The following is a 17687-nucleotide window of genomic DNA, read 5'->3' as shown; positions in this document are numbered from 1 at the left end:
ATCTATTCTAGAGAAGGTTCCATGTGCACTAGAGAAGAATGTGTATTCTGTTGCTTTGCAATGGAATGTTCTGAATATATCTGTGATGTACATCTGGTCCAGTGCCTCATTTAAAACCTTTATTTCCTTATTGATCTTTTGCTTAGATGATCTGTCCATCTCAGTGAGGGAGGTGTTAAAGTCCCCTACTATTATTATATTATTGTCAATGTGTTTCTTTGATTTTGTTAGTAATTGGTTTATATAATTGGCTGCTCCCAAGTTAGGGGCATAGATACTTAAAATTGTTAAATCTTCTTGTTGGATAGACTTTTAAGTATGATATAATGTCCTTTCACATCTCTTATTATAGTCTTTGGCTTAAAATCTAATTTATCTGATATAAGGATTGCCCAGGGCAATCTGGGCAGAGCACAGGGCTAGGGCCGGATGGCTTGCCAGGGGAATTCCAGCAAACATTTATAGAAGAATTAATACCTATTCTCCTGAAACTGATCCAAAAAATAGAAATGGAAGGAAAACCCAAACTCATTTTATGAGGCCAGCATTTCCTTGATCCCAAAACCACACAAAGACCCCATCAAAAAGGAGAATTACAGACCAATATCCCTGATGAATATGGATGCAAAAATTCTCACCAAAATACTAGCCAATAGGATCCAACAGTACATTAAAAGGATGATTCACCATGACCAAGTGGGATTTATTCCTGGGCTGCAAGGTTGGTTCAACATCTGCAAATCAATCAATGTGATACCATACATTAATAAAAGAAAGAACAAGAACCATATGATACTCTCAATAGATGCTGAAAAAGCATTTGACAAAGTACAGCATCCTTTCTTGATCAAAACTCTTCACAGTGTAGGGATGGAGGATACATACCTCAATATCATCAAAGCCATCTATGAAAAACCCACAGCGAATATCATTCTCAATGAGGAAAAACTGAGAGCTTTCCCCGTAAGGTCAGGAACACTGCTGGGCTGTCTACTATCATCACTGCTATTCAACATAGTACTAGAAGTCCTAGTCTCAGCAATCAGACAACAAAAAGAAATAAAAGGCATACAAATCAGCAAAGAAGTCAAACTCTCACTCTTGTAGATGATATGATATTTTATGTGGAAAACCCAAAAGACTCCACCCCAAAACTGCTAGAACTCATACAGAGATGAGAGACAGATGAGAGACAGAGGAGCTGTGCTTTTACCCACCCTCCAAGCTATGTGCCATTGGTTTTGGCAGTCACCAATTTTCTCAGGGCCTGGTCTTCTAGTCTTTAGAGTGAAATAGTCATGCCATGTCTTCCTGAAGGTCGGGGGTGGAGGGGTCCAACTAAAGGTTTCTGCTCCCCTAAAAATCCATGAGTCTCAGGGGAACATGCATGGAAGGTCAAACATGACTCTGGCCAGAATCGTCCACTTCAGGAATGTGAGACTACCCAAGTTTAACAGTGCAGAATCTACTTGCTCCCCTCAGGTGAACACAACTTTCTCAGACTTAAAAAACAAAAAACAAAATAAAACAAAAACACACACACAAAAAAACCAACATCAAAAGTCTAGGGCAGGGGCACCTGGGTGCCTCAGTCATTAAGTGTCTGCCTTCAGTTCAGGTCATGACCCCAGGGTCCTGGGATTGAGCCCCGCATTGAGCTCCCTGCTCAGCAGGCAGTCTGCTTCTCCCTCTCCCACTCCCCCTGCTTTTGTTCCTTCTTTTGCTGTCTCTCTGTCAAATAAATAAATAAAATCTTAAAAAAAAAAAAAAAGGCTAGGGCATCACACAGTCCTAAACTCCAAAAATGTATCCCAACTTATACTGCCATGAAGTCAATTTTCAGCAATTTCCAGACGCATTCTTTCCAAAGAAAGGTAAGTCATACAACAGAGTACAGCCTTATTTCGTGGATGTCAGGTGCAAAGCCATGAAAAGATAAATAAGACCAATGCAAGGAGAGTCTACTTTCTGTCACTGGAATAATTTTTGAAAGATCCAACTCCCCTGGGAACTAAATCATTGAGGTTTTTTATCCAAGTGAGACCATTGGGAGATTCATGTCTCCTTGTTCCTCAATTATTTCCATCCTTCCCTTTCTGCCAGTAACGCTACTTACTGCCCCCCAGGTTCTCGCTCACCTGACACACTTGTCTTTCTCGCCAGGACATCTCCTTGCTGAAGCTCCATCCATCCCAGGCCAGCATAATCTAGATTTTGATCTGGGCGTAAACATAAAACGGAGTCTGTCAAATCCTGAAGGGTTATATATTATGAAACTACCCTGTCAGGGTCTCAGTCATAACCGAGGGACTTAGATCAAAACCAGAAGCCCCATTTCAAGTTCTGAAAATATTTCAGTGTCCTTCAAACATGGAACTTTTCAATGATACTAAGAGGCTCGCACAACATAATTACTGTTCTCATACCAGAAATGTTTTTTATTTGCCTGCTGTGGGAAAATAAAATCATCACTGGAGCCACACATTCCCCCCCCCACCCCACCCCACCACTTTCCAGGACATGAATCACAGAAAATGGAAACATTTCTCTGGTCCTGTGCCTCCTATTTCCAGTGTGAGGGAGGCTGCAGGCAGACAGGAGCCACATCGCCTGGCCCCCTGGAGCTCGTGTCTAGACACATCCAGAAGGAGCCTTGGCACATGGGTCACACAATTGTCCCATTGGCTTTTCAGACACCTCTTCTCCCAACACTACTAAATTAATGTAAACCTATGGGAATACTACTTGTGAACAAAAGAAACCATGTGTCATTGCAATGTAAATATGACAATATACTTGGCTCATCAGAACCTCTCTTTTTTGGGGGGCGGGGGGGCCATATAGACCAGAAATCACTTGGTGGCACTGTCTTGAAAGTCCAAACTCAAAGATGTGATGAAACCAGGGGGTGTTTTTGTGTATCAAAGGGCTTTCCCACAAGAGGCATTTTATTAGGCATAGCTTAAGGGAACCACAGACATCCAAAACATTAGCAATTGTTCATATAACGGGAGCAAAAGTCCTCAAGAAAAAGTGCGCAAATGCACCACCAGACTTTAAAGGACACAGATGTTCGACATTCTTGCTACAATTCCGTACACACAGCTATGACTTACCTCAGAACGAGGACTTATTATAAGTAATTACCAGCAACTTTCTTGCATCGCCAGTGATTTTTCCCTGTGTTGCCTGGTTAATGTAGCAAATCTAACTCCTACCACATATTAGATGGAAATGACAACTCCCAAACCTATGAAATCTAAGACGGGAGAGAATAAACAGCGTTTGAATCAATGTCTGGGGCAGACTGTGTGAAAATAAACTCCAGTAAACACACACTTTCCAAAAATATTCAGGGAGGAGGAAAGGACACGGGAAAGGCTATGTAATAACCAATTATCCAAAAAGGCAGTGAAGTATTCCACAATCTGTAAAACTGTGTATATAATTAACTCTTTGCAATGGGCTGAATTTTTTTTGATTGAGAAAAAAATCTTAATTAGAATAATAAGAGGGCAGTCCATACACATAAACCCATGCACGTGCATACTCTGAGTTTTCTCCACAAAACATTTAACTTTATTAAGATTACAAAAACCTGCCATTGCTACTTAAATTAAAATTTGGCAGACGGAAGACTGCAGCATTTCTAGCACTGGCTGCTGATGGTAAATTATTCCCGCATGTCTAATGCCTAGATGGACAGAGACTGCTATCTGTGCAGCTTCCAACCCTAGGTTCTCACCTGGGCTCCTCAGGAAAGCCTTCTGCCCCCTCCTGGCCGGTGCACAACTCACCCTTACCCAGCAGCAAGAGCTCCAAGGCTCACTAGACTTTCCCTTTTCAGTGTCTCCTATGCTGCAACTGGGCAATTAATTACCAAATATACACAATTACATGCAAATGTACACAATTATATGCAAATGTACACAATCATATGCAAGTGCATAAATGTACATCCTTAGCTGCTTCATGCTAATCTGTCTTACCAGTATGTAAGCTTGATGAGGAAAGTTCTGTGTTCTGTTCCTTGAGTCCCATAGACTCTAAATAGATGCAGAACTCATAAACCACCTTCAACAAGAGCCATCACCAGAGTAAACTGGAAGAAGTAGATGTTTCTATTGGGCAAATGTGATAACCACTATATTACGAAAACCCACCTTGAATTGGGTATTCCTGAAAGTTCTGCAAAAACAAGTCCTCTTTCATCCCTGGAATTATCAGTGCCAATGTCACTCTCAAAGGTGGCCCCAGACACTCCCTTCCTCTTTGCCAAATGCACAAATCAACAAGAACATTCCTCTGAACTGCCAGTCCCTTCTTTGTACCTACACACTGGCTGCAGTTAAATGCATTTGGTTGTCCACTGTGGATACCCTTCATGGGGTCCAAGGAAACAACTTCTAATTAAAGGGATTTTCAATGGGATATATAGAGTATACTATATCATAAGAGAAAACAAAGGAAAATTACATAAAACAAGCTGGGAACAATTGAACTGTAATAATGTAATTAGTATCTCAATTACTTCTGCTATTTAGTGTTTTGTTGTGGGGGAAGGGGAGGACATGGTGCAAATCTTTCCAACATTCATGAAATTGGCTCCTTGTCAAGGTAAGAGGAGGTGGTCTCACAGTGGCTCTAGGACTGAGCCTCGAGCATCTGATGTGGTATGTGGCCACCCACAGCAGCAAGGGTCGGGGCTCCTGAATGATGGGAGCCACTCATTAATAAGAATCGAGTTTCTTTCTCCCCATCTCTTTATGGCTCTACCATGTGCCATACGTCACTACTGACCATCAACTTTACTTTTCACTCCATCTCCTCTAAATATCTGTCCCCCATTTTGTGGCTTTTCTTACTCATGATTCCTGCCTTCCCTAAGCCTAGGCTTACTCCTGACTTCCTTCTTTCTCCGCGTCCTTTAGCTTTGAATAATACAACCAGTTAGCCAACTTGCTCTATCTTTGGAACTCAGGCTCTTCAGAGAGATTTGGACAGAATCGGTCACCATCCCTGTTGGGCCAAGTTTACCCCCCATCCAGGCCCCCCAGATAGCCCATCAGTTGGTCATCTAGACCCAGTCAGCTGTGATCACAGTGGTGAGATCACGTCAGATAACAAAAATAAAGTTACGCCAGCATGGTCTTGGAGAGCAATCCTCAGAAAAATGGCAGTAAATGTGGCTAGCCCAGGTCAAGAACCAGAAACTAGTCCATTTAAAGAGTAATTGAATAACTAAATTTGAGATGCAAGAAAATTCCTTATTCTGTTGAGTGGAATAATAAGAGTTCTGAGTGACCAAGTCTTGGTTTCAGCTCAGGTAGTAATCTCAGGGTCATGAGATCGAGTCCCACCTCGGGCTCTAAGCTCAGTAGGAAGTCTGCTTGAGATTGTCTCTCTCTCCCTCTCTCCCTGCTCTCTCTCTCAAATAAGTAAATCTTTAAAATAAAATAAAAAGTAGAAAGTGGCAAAGATCAAGTACACAGTAAAAAACAAAACCTGTAACTGGGTCCTTTGTTCTAATGTTGACCTGGCACACTTTTAATCTATTTCCTCCTTCTGTTTTTTTATCACTTTGTTGCTCCCAAATACGAATATAATAGACCAAGCCATGAGAATTTTGCTTAGAACTGCAGAGAGTAGTTGAAGCTCACATTTGGCCCATATTCAGTTTTCTGCCACCACAAAACTCTTATTCAGTCCCCCTGTGTGGGAGAAGCAGGTTACATAAAGGAAGGAACAAAGCTTTCCTTTTATCTACTTTTTAATTTATTATGTCGGAGTATTTTTGTAAAAGGTTATTTTGGTAGGCTTCTGGTGGTCATGTGGGTCTCAGGGACTTATAAAACTGATGTCACAATGTTGAGGTTAATAAAATTATAAGCATAATATATTCTAAATCCCAATTATTTTAGTTTAGGGAAAAAAAAATCCTGCTAAGTTATTCATTACTCTGTGACTTGGGTTCCAAGGAAGAAATTTATTATCATGGAGGGAAAAAAATCTTGGTGGGAGAAAAAGATAGCAAATTCTTCAAATAAATAAATAGGCTGTTTTGTAATTTGAAATATCATCAGTATATTTGATGATGAATATCACACAAATATTCATTTATGCTTTTAGAATATGAAAAGCAGAAAATTTCAAGATCAGGAAGACATGTTTATTCTGTGAGCAAGTGTTCTAAATGTGTTATCTGGGGCACCTGGATGGTTCTGTCTGTTAAGTGTCTGCTCATGTCATGATCCCAGGGTCCTGAGATCGAGTCGCATGTTGGGCTCCCCACTCAGCATGGGGGAGAGGAGGGGAGTCTGTTTCTCCCTTTCCCTCTACCCCTCCCCCCGGCTGTGCTCTCTCTCTCTCTCTCACATGCACACACAACCCTCTCTCTATCAAATAAATAAATAAAATCTTTTAAAAATTTTTCTTAAATAAATGCGTCATCCATACTGTTCATCAGTGTACAACTGGGAGGGTTTATGCCCCTTCAAAGAGGAACTTCTACACAATAATACAGTAAGGCTAAGATCCCAGTCTCAATAGATTTATACTAGGGTAAAAATAGGGACTAACTTACTTTTTCCAACTATGGGAAAATTAGGGGAAAAAAGCAATTATGTTCTATGATAAATGAGCCGTTCTTAGCTGAGAAATCAGAGCATCTCTCCTTTTCATGTACTCAATTTGCGCATTTTCTATTCTTTGCTTCAAGCTGTTTCTTTCATCTTACTACTACAAGAAAATTAAAATTCTACTATTGGGAACACATGAGGGATTTAATCTCGAAAGAAGTGAACTACAATGCTGTATTATTGGTGTACTCTGATACACAATCAGAAAGATACTCAGCTTGAAAAAGCATAATATTGTTATCATTTAAAACTAACTTTATTTGGGGGAGGAAGACACATTTTGAGTGACTCACTAATGGAAGGGCACCGAAGCCAGCCGGGGCCTCCAATGTGATTTACTGTGCATTGTCATGATAAACCTTGTCCCCGGGGCACCGTCAATGACCCCAGCTCCAAGAAACCGAGGTGAGAACCAAGACGTAGAACCATTTTGTTATATCCTGCATTTATTTAAGCAAACCGAATATGTAGAGATAGGAAAATCAGAGCGTTATAACATTTTACAAATACAGAAAGAAGACATAGAATAATAATATCCTGAAGAAAGTGCATCCGAACACAGCTCAATCACAGGAGGACACTTGCAGTGACCACAATGAAGCCACAGCCGACACGTCCATCTCTCATTCTTGTTCTGACATCATTCAAGTAGATTTAATAGATAACTTGGCGATTCGCTTTTAAACAAATAATAATACTAATGATTATAGTAGCCTTGAAGGGTTTGTGAGTGACTATACTATACATACAAGATGCTAGGCTTAATGTTTATTCCAATGCCGCTGTACATTATGCAGGGGGGGAAATAATGTCTTATTACACGATTACTGTGACATCCACTAAAATGTGAACTAGTTTGCATAGGTTAGTCCTTTGGGCAGCACGATGTTGCTCTAGTCCACCAAGGCTTAAAGATTCACAGTGTAGAGGAAAGAAAACATGAATTAAAGCATTTCTACTAAAATATATTTTAATAGCTGGTGTTAATTTGCATAACAAAAGCCAAATTATAGTAATAACATCGTATCGTTCTATAAGCCCCTTCATTTTAAAACCATAAAGTGTTTCCATTAAAACTGTATGCTCTCAAAGTTAGTACAGTCTTGCAAATTCGTCAACCACAATTCTACATTTTTGAAGCAGACAGAAGCCAAGCTGCACAGTGACTCAATTTTGTATTCTTATCACAAGTCAAAGGCCAACGTTTCCGCACCATGCCCACAACACTCTTGGTGCCACTTCTCAATGCTCAGCCATTCATCGTATGGACACTGAAGAATGGGACTAGCATGCAGTTTTCTTTCTTCCTTCAAAGTCAATCATTCTTAACAGCAACTGGATTACAAAGAAGTAGACACTATGCCACCTGGGTACCATGTGTCAAACACAAAAAGCATATGGGATTCCATGAATATATGGAAGTAATATGGACATCTGGGGAGATATCTGCCCGGGGATCCTTCCAGGCTAGTGGATTCCAGTAGTCTAAGCATCATGAAATGATGGCCACAGAAACATCCTACAATATCTTGGTTTTTTGTTATTGTTTTTGTTTTTGTTTTTGATCATCAGTAGTTGACAGTCAGTTGCCTGGAAAGGACCCTAATGGGCATGGAATACTTCAGAAAGAGACTTTCCTTTTAGCATTCTTAACTTACTTTACATAGCTTCTTACTTAACTAAAGCTTTCTCACCTCTGTGTCTGTGTCTCATTACCCAAAACACCTACGCTCTAGCCACTTTTAGATTATCAGAAGCAAATAGCTAAGGTCTAATAGAAATTTATGAAGTGAATTTCATCTTGTGTAATGAATTCAGCCTCATAACATAATTCTTCTATCTTGCAATAGGTATTTTAAGTCTCAGACCTAAAGTTAATGTTTATGCATCCTGACTATATATAAATCCACCAAGAACTTTTCAGAAATAGATGGGGAAAGGTCACTATTTTCTAAAGTTCTACACCTTTAGAGGTAAAAATACAATCAGCTATCACCTTTCATATCTGTCAGGAGCATCACACTTCCCCACAAGAAAAATAGCAATCATGTATAATAAAATATTACTATAGAATAGACAAGAAGCTTGGTTGCTTGGTTCTCATTCCAAGACCATCATGGATAAACAGGGTAATCAAAAAGGCACCTTTTTTTTAAAATATATCTCTATTATAATTTTGGTATAAACTATATCCACTTTATATAAGGATGCGTTATTAAAGGGTCACGCCCATTTTCTTTATCTTTTCATTAAAAACATTTCACTAGAGGTGAACACACCCAAAAAAGAGATGCACCTCTTGAACTTCACTGTTCTAGAAAAGTCTGTCTCCAAGACTGTTGTCAAGCCCAACCGGGAGAGGACAAGGGAGGAAAGACTGGGGTCAATTTGCCCAAATGGCATCTTCATCATCTTCAAGCAGTAAACCTAGTGACAAGAGAGGGGCTGGTCTAATCTCATCCACGTTCATACAAGGTGCCCGTAGAAATTGTGCTTGCAAATTCCTGGGTGGTCTCTGGAGGTGGGGAAGCCTGGGAAGAGGCAGGGATGGCGAGGGGATCTGACAACCAGATAAGTATTTCAAACTGGGCTACGCTGTGGGTGTATAAACAAGAACAAGAAGACGTGAAGAACTCGTTTTGTCACAGGTTAGAAATCGGAAGCTTTCCTAGAGCACAAGAATTAGTAGAAACGTTGACTACAAAAACGTACAACAAAAGTCATCTATTCTGCTGCTCTGCTTCTCTCAGGAGAGAGAAGATCCACATAAAGTTTTTATTTCAGAACCTTGTAAGAACGTATCAACCTGCTCCATGTGCTTTTTTCAGGCCTGAGAATGCATCATGTTCAGAGAATCAGGTACATGCTTTCTGTGCTTGGACATTTCACAGTCTTTAGCTTGATTTCTAAAAAATAGATTTTTTTTACACCCTTCTTTAGCAGTTAGTGTTATTTATGTGTGAGATGCATGTCGCCAAATTGAGGGGAGGGGAGCCATGTGTAAAGTGGAAAAACTGTTCAAGAACATAGTTTTGAAAAATAATGCTGTAAAAATAGCGCTTTGGTATCATACATGTATGTTTCCAATATTTCTGCTGAGATGCCCAAGATCCTGACAAGCGTTAGTAACAGTGACAACAAATAACTGCTCTCTGGTTAAATTCTGAGCAGACCTTAATTCCTAGAGGCTGGAAGGAGAAACATCTCGCTACGCAAACATTATGCAAAGCCTAAAATTTTAGAATTATTCCCCTAATAATTATTGACTTCTACATTCCATGAATCTGATTTTAAAATTAGTAGATGAGAAAGACAATGGAACAACCAACTGCTATTTTATGGGACTTTTCCCCAATTAAAAGTATCGTTTCAAATCCGTTTCCTTTGAGCTTCCTATAAATGTGCTATTTCTCAAAAATTGTACCTGTCCTACATTTAGTCTGCAAATTTAATCAACAACTACTCTTTTTCCTAATCACAAAAAATTGGTCTGGGTGAAACATAAATATTTGCTTAATGATACTATAAAATTGAGTAAGTTTATTGCCCCATTTTAATGCACAGAATTTTTTTTTTTTTTTTTGCAAGAATGTTGCAAGTTCAGCTTGTCTTGTTGGTTTGTGGACAATAAATCTAAACAGATAGGGGTTAATTTAATCATGACTGTCCATTCCAATACCAGAAAATCAGTCCCTCTGGGTATGTAGGAATCCGTAAAAACCCCTCAAAAAATTCTCTAGTCTTCTACCTGAATTTCTCTCATCTCTTTTTGTATGAGTTCCTGTAGATGCAGCTTGAGTGTAATAAAGCTTATTTGTTCTTTGAGCCAGAGAAAATGAAACTCTAGATTTTCAAAAAGTAGGTGCTAACTTTCCACAAGCATAAACGAATTAGCATTTATTTCTGGACTCCTAAACACTTCCGTAAAAGGTATTTTATAAGATACTCCCTTAATTTCTTTGCCTATGTTACCTAAAGGAGATAGCCTCAAGATTGATACGTTTTATCACATTTTTTTAACTTTGCTTTTAGCCTCTTCATCACAACTCCGGAGGCAGGTCCTACATGAATGCTACCCTGCTGAGGTCCAAATACATCAGAAAAACACAGAGTCGCTGATGGACGTTAATTTCTCCAGCCACCTTGACTGCAGACTACAGGCCAATCATCACGACTGGCCAGCAAGGCTGCAGCTCTGTGGTGAACCCAGAAAGTGCCTGCAGGGTCTTGCATTTGAAATTCAAGATAGGACAAAAATTTCTGTTTTTTAGTGAACAACCTGTTGGGCCTTTATCTAAAATCTCTGCTGGCATTTTCATCTCCCCTCCCCCACCCAATATGGGTTAGAAAGTAAAAACCAGAAGAAAGTAGAAAAGACGTCTCTTTCCATTAACTGGTTTCAGTGGCTGGACTTCCATTCCTGGATGTAAATAGCATTTTCCAGAAACCCCCCTGCCACACACACACACACACACACACACACACAAACGTGATCATCTCTCTGTGGAGTGGGTGACGTTTTGCTCACTGGTTGTGTCTCTTGCACACCTTGTAGTCTTTGGCTATTTAGTTAGCTTTACTTTTAAATCGACAGCGGCATTATGTTAAAGAAAGCTGCTCAGTAAACACCTAAATCACTTACTTGCTAGAGTAGGCGTCTATTTCCTAAAGGTGTAAATCCTTCGAAACTAGAGTGCAAGGCAGCAGGAGAATCTCAAGCAACTTTTCAAAAACATGTTTTTCTAATGGGCAGGCTACTAGACGGGAGGGCTGGTAGGTTATCAGCCGCACTTGTTGCTTTAATAATGGGGATGGGCAGTGCAGCTGCCTATGTTACAGAAGCTTGAACCTACGTGACATGCAACAGGGTCAAAGCCCTTAGGGAAATAATAGAGATGACCTTCAACTTTGCCCTTTGCAGAGTAGCTGTGACGTTATTTGGTCCTGACATTCTATGGAGTCAAGCATAGACTTGGGCCCACAGAATGTAAATGAAGAGTAGAATACGCCTTGGTACAAATGAGAAACAAAGAGACCCAAGTCAGCCTAGGGAACAAGGAAATGTCTTTGTTTGGGAGAAGTTTCTAGGTCCCGAAGGCCACCAGTCAATATAATTTTAACCAAACCGCCGTTCTGCCACTCCTGATGTTTATTACATTAGGCAATTTTCACTTGAATTGGAAATTCCCTAATGACTCAAAAGCTAAATGGTTTTTAAATTATTGGCTGTGTTACTGAATTACAAGAATTGGCTTCTGGTGATTCCAAAGTGACAGCTAATAAGTTTCATAGACTTGTTACGTGTAAGGGACAATCAACATCTCTATTAAAGTCTACAAAAATACATTTCCCAGAAGTGTTCGATAGCCAATCAAAGGAAACCATTAACCCAATTAGCAGCACCGGGCCTCCAGACCTTAAGGTTTTGTGTACAGGAATTACTGAAAATGCTGCTGTTCTGAGCCCAGAAGTCAGTCCTTTTTCCTGGTACCTATGTGTCTCATTGTCAAAGTAAAGATAGATTATTGTAAAATAACTGCCAAGTTGTCTTAAAAGTATCTTCTATCTTTTAAAAAGATTGGGTTTAGTATACATTAGAATAAAGCTCAAAGACAAGGAGAGAGAATTAATTAACAAACTCAATGTAATTGGCTGGGAGCATCCCTGTTTTCCCAGTTCTCTGCACTGTGCCATACATCCAGCCGTCGTCGATGGGCTGTACATTGACGATGTAGTCGCCATCCCTGAAGGAGACCTCATCTTCGTCCTGGGCACTGTAATCATACATGGCTCGGTAGGTCCTCTGAGAAAGGAAAGAGGGGATCACACGATGGAGACCAAATAGTTATGTCCACAAATGCCAATCATGACCGACCAGCTCACACAAAATGAAGTAACTATGAGGAACGTTCCCAAGTGTATTTCTTTCTGGAGATCTCCAAACCAGAGCCTCGCATTGACCTCAGTTGCATGCATCTCAAGTTTACCAGGCTAGCAAAAAGGGTAATGTTTGGGGGCCCAGAATGGCAATCAAGGAAGCCTCTAGATACAATAACCAGCCCATGAAAAAGTAAGCTTTGAAGCAGTAAAGGCAACTTCTCCCAGCTTCAGTTAACCCTTTAGATTATATAGATTCTCCCCTATTCCACATTCTTCAGAGAACAAAAACTGTCCTGGGGACAGACAGAGCCAAGTCACCACCAAGTCCCTGCCATGGGCTCCTGGCAGAGGAAATGAATTTTTCTTAATTAGGAACAAAGAATTTTTGCTTTCTTTTAAAAATACATGTATGTAAAAGAAAAATAGGTAATACACTCATTTTGTAGGTTTTAGAATCACAGTGATAGACATTTAGTATCTAAATGTTCTGAATATTGAGGGACACATAGCTGAATCCTTGTTATAATGAGGAAATTATTCACTTCCTAACTTTGAACTATGTTGAAGCTTTGTAGCTGTGGTAATCAAAATACTCTGAGAGTAACATCAAAACACAGACCTATGAGACAGAACAGAGACCCCCAGCAATAAACCCATGTATGTATGGTCAATTAATTTATGACAAAGGAGCCAAGAACACATAGTGGGAAAAGGACAGTCCCTTCAACAAATGGTGCTGGGAAAAGTGGTAAAAAGGGAAACATTTTTTCAAAAGAGTGAAACTGGACAACTATCTTATCCATACACAAAAATTAATCCAAAATAAATTAAAGACTTGAATGTAAGACCTAAAAAGATCAAACTCCTGGGGGGGGGGGGACATAAGCAGTAAGCTCCCTGACATTGACCTTAGAAATGATTATTTGGATTTGACACCAAAAGCAAAAATAACCATGTGCAACCACATCAAACTGAAAAGTTTCTGTGCAGCAAAGGCAACCACCAACAAAATGAACCTACCAACTGGAAAATATATCGGCACATGACATGTCCGACAAGGGGTTCATAGCCAGAATATATGTTGAGTTTCACCATACTTGTTTTGATTAAAGACCAAGAATTTAGTTAATATTAACATCAGACAGTCTCAAAATTAAGTGAATCCATGGGCTGAGGAAACTGGAGGAGGCAAGAAGAACTTTAGAGCAGTTAAGAAGAACTGACAACTGCTTAGAAGGACCACCTCTTTCTCCGTGCTCAGGCTAAGGCTTCTGTGTGAGACAGAGGTTTGGAGAAACAATTTCAGCATGAAATGCTCATTGGGCAAGATGACCTAGAGCACTGCTTCCAAACTGCACATTCAATGAATGAATCTGTAAGCCCTTCAAGATTTCCAGTAGAAGGATTTGAAGACTTATCTTGGCCATGTCATTTGGGGGTTAGCGGCCATTTTGATTACTGTCAAAATTGACAGGTTAATGTGACCAGATATTTGTACTTTTAGACCTGAAGGAAGATCACAGTTGGCTAAAATCAATCATGAAGTAACAACTAGGATATCGTTCTGAGACAGTCTTTGTATGTTTTGCTCTTTACACATGTTCACGTCATGCCTTCCTTTCTCAGTGGTTTACCTCTGCAAGTCTTCTGCTTTCTTCAAAGGGGTACAGAAAGCAAAATGCTGACATTCATCCCTTATGTGAAAATAGACACTATTCAATGCAAGTCTGTTCCACGAATATTTCTATTTTGGAGATAAAATGGAAAGAGGAGACACTTCAAATTGATACTTACTAGATTTGGTGAGTGCTGCATTGACCTCATGGATGAGAGGCTGGTCTGGTGCATGTACCCATAGCCTTGGGAATGGCTTTGTTGGTAGGCTCCAGGAAGAACAGGCGCTGTACATGAACACACACACACACAAAGATTCCTCAAAGCGAGCCTCAAAATACCCCTCCCGAGCCCTCAAGGAACCTCATGCTCTGTTACACTCTTCTGAAAGAAAATGCCGTGTTCAGTGCCATATGAAATTTGGATAGTGATGTTATAAGTGATCTCTAGATTAGTATAAATTTCAGCAATTAAGGACGTATACAGGAAATCAGTTTAACATGCAGTTAAATATATTAGAAATAGTTGTAATTCTCTACTGCAGAGGCTCTGTTCAAACAGCGCAAGTACAAAACAAGTATTTACCGTCACCTTTTAACAAAATCACCTTTTTACTGAGCTATGTAATCCTCTTAGATATTTTCCAAGATACAAACAAGAAATTTTTTAAAAATTACATTAGATCGTCAAACCAAGAACAGAGTATAAATGTTTTCACAGAATACTCATATAACAGATGCACTCAATATTTCAAGACATATGGCTAAATATTACCTTTACAAAAATGGTAAATACAGCATATAGTTAGCAACTTATGTTTGTTAAGCAATTAATAATGAGTCTATACCCCAAAAGAAAACTTTATTTAGAATATATAAATTCTCCATTTTATCTTGGCTGTAAGTCAAAACTAAGTCATCTAAATATGTTACGAAAGCCTAAAAAACCAAACCATGTAAAGAATTTCATAAACATCCTTCTACATCAAAAGAAAAGAAAATAGGACCAAAATAGTATTCACTCGTTTTGTGCTATTGTCACCACTAAATATGACAATCAAAAGACATAGTTCCTGTTTTGAAGAACACCCAATTTTAGAAAAACCAACACAGAAACTAGATAAAAACCCCACAAAGTCAGTAGATGTATGCTTGAGTGTGTGTTTCTCTCTAAGTAAATGTAAGTACTTATAAACAGGAGCAAGGAGCTGGCTATGAATGACAGGATTTTAGTAGTACACTCTTCATTGGGTTTTGAATACTCACATGAGACATTAGTAAAACTTGTATGATATAATTACCATAAAAATCCACAATAGGTTACCAGTGTCGTTCAATCAGGTTGAGCATTAATTAATCTAGGTTGATTTATTTAGGACAGTTTTTATAATAAAAGAATAAAGCAGATATAATTCTGGGGTACTATGAGTAATTAATATTTTATAACTGGTATGTTCATTCTAATGATATATGAGAACATCAAACTTTAAAGAAGTTTAATCATCAGAAAAATACAAATCATAAATGTGCTCTCCAGATGATAATGGTATTAGGTTGAATAGGAATTTTTTTAAAGTTCTTGAATTAATTTATGCTGCAATGCTGTTAGAAATCATGTTTATTTAAAGTCTAGATGTGGGGGGGCGCCTGGGTGGCTCAGTGGTTAAAGCCTCTGCCTTCAGCTCAGGTCATGATCCCAGAGTCCTGGGATCGAGCCCCGGATCGGGCTCTCTGCTCAGCAGGGAGCCTGCCTCCTCCTGTCTCTCTCTGCCTGCCTCTCTGCCTACTTGTGATCTGTCTGTCAAATAAATAAATAAATAAAATCTTTAAAAAAAAATAAATTAATTAAAAAAAAGTCTAGATGTGGCATCAAAGAGAAAGCACTGAGATCTTTACTTGGACTGTGGTACGTTCCAAAGTTATTATAAGTGTGAAATATAAAATACTTCAGAAAACAGCACTTTTTAACATTATCAACTCCATTTAAATATTTAACGCTAAGAGATATCAGGAATATTGTCAAAATTCACGCATGAAGCAAAAATAATGAAATCCCTAAAAATATCTAAGCTCACTTAATTAGCTGAGGAACAGAGCCATTTCTGTGTGTTGGAAGCATGGACCATTCATTTCTTCCCTCCTTCAATTCTCAGCAAATATTGACTGAGTGAGTTAATGTGTGCACAGGGCTTACTACACTTCCCGTCTCTTAGTAAGCCTCCATAAATCTTAGCAACTATCACTGTCCACTATGTTCAAGGCATGCCAGGCATCAAGGGAAAGGGGTGACAGAAACAACTGCCCTTCTGGAGCAGTAATGACCCTGGACATCAGTCCCTTCCCCAGCTGAAGAAATGGCTCTGAATACTCAGTTAAATATGTAAGTTGCTTTTAGTAAGTTAAATATGTAATTCAAGGACTCCAGACTGGGTTTTCACCATGTAAACAAGTCATTGCTTCATTAATTATTATTTTAATCTACTTATAAATTCTAAAGGTTAAATTAAAAACCCCATAAATCTACCTAAAAAATGAACTTTTCATCCTTCATTACACTATCAAACTGTGACCTTCACATTTTGATGTACAGAGTTAAGCACAGCCCTCTTAAAATATTTGGGGGGAAAAACTATCAGGAAAAGACAATGATGAAAATATTTTTAAACATGCTATCTTGTATGCCGTGATGTGTTGATGTGTACATGGTTTGTCTGTGGTCATCATCCCCGTACTGACAATTTGAGAATGTTGTTGAACAGCGTTCTCTAATGTTGGATTTTTAGAAACCAAGTATATTCATACTCGTTCAGCTTCTCAGAGCTGACCCTCAAAGAGCTCCTGTAGCTATGGTCAAATACAGCAGGAAAAGAAAGCGAAGTATTTGCCCTAAATCTGTGTAGGTTGGAGAGAGCAGGAAAGAGTTTAGATGGAGGAACACTGGGGCAAATATAATCTATCTCATTCTTATGTTTTCTTCTCATGCCTTTATTATTTTCATTTCTCGCTTCAGCTGCATTACTTAACACATGTTCCTTCAGGGCTATCAAACTTTGTTATCTACCTTATACCTGATACAATAAAAGAGTTTTTAGGAAGCTCCTATTAGAGCTATGAAAAACATAACTAAGAGCCCAGAGGAATCAACTTACTAAAAGCAAATGCCAATTTGACAAAAAGGCAGGCATTGCTTTTTTTTTTTTTATTGTTTTGCTATATGATTTCTTTTTTTGCGATGCATAGGCAAAATAAGCAATAGGAAGTTTAAAGCAATGGCTTTGGAAATTGGGTTTATTAAGAATTTGAGTGAAAGATAGCCATTCCATGTGAGTATGCTATTTCTTCCATGAAAATAATGGAACCCAAAGGGTTTTGCAAAAGCAAGACATTAAGCTAATTTTGCAACTAACAAGGACTTATTATTACAGAAAAACACCTTGTGCCCTCTTTCTTAAAACAGTGGTCAGATTCCACCAACACTGATACAGATGGATGGTGATTCCATGATGGTCTTCTAGTAGGAGAGTCCTGGGGTTGAGAGTTTTTTATTGTAATAGCC

The 17687-nt window shown here is 39.0% G+C and overlaps 1 protein-coding gene across 9 annotated transcripts in view; it reads right to left on the bottom strand.

Annotated features, from left to right (window-relative positions):
• Positions 1 to 11218: 11218 nt before the first annotated feature.
• NEBL (nebulette) overlaps positions 11219 to 17687 on the bottom strand; it is a 355773-nt gene continuing 349304 nt past the window's right edge. For all 9 annotated transcript variants that reach the window (XM_032880864.1, XM_032880863.1, XM_032880860.1 and 6 more), the window contains 2 exons: positions 14313 to 14419; positions 11219 to 12441 (listed from right to left, as the gene is read on the bottom strand). In XM_032880864.1, coding sequence (XP_032736755.1) covers positions 12265 to 12441; positions 14313 to 14419 — 284 coding nt within the window. In that variant the 3' untranslated portion in view covers positions 11219 to 12264. The remainder of the gene's footprint in view (positions 12442 to 14312; positions 14420 to 17687) is intronic.

This window comes from Lontra canadensis, unplaced genomic scaffold (genome assembly GCF_010015895.1).
Source record: "Lontra canadensis isolate GAN:19392208 unplaced genomic scaffold, GSC_riverotter_1.0 scaffold72, whole genome shotgun sequence".
NCBI lineage: Eukaryota > Metazoa > Chordata > Mammalia > Carnivora > Mustelidae > Lontra > Lontra canadensis.
This window is presented reverse-complemented; position numbering and strand designations above follow the sequence as displayed.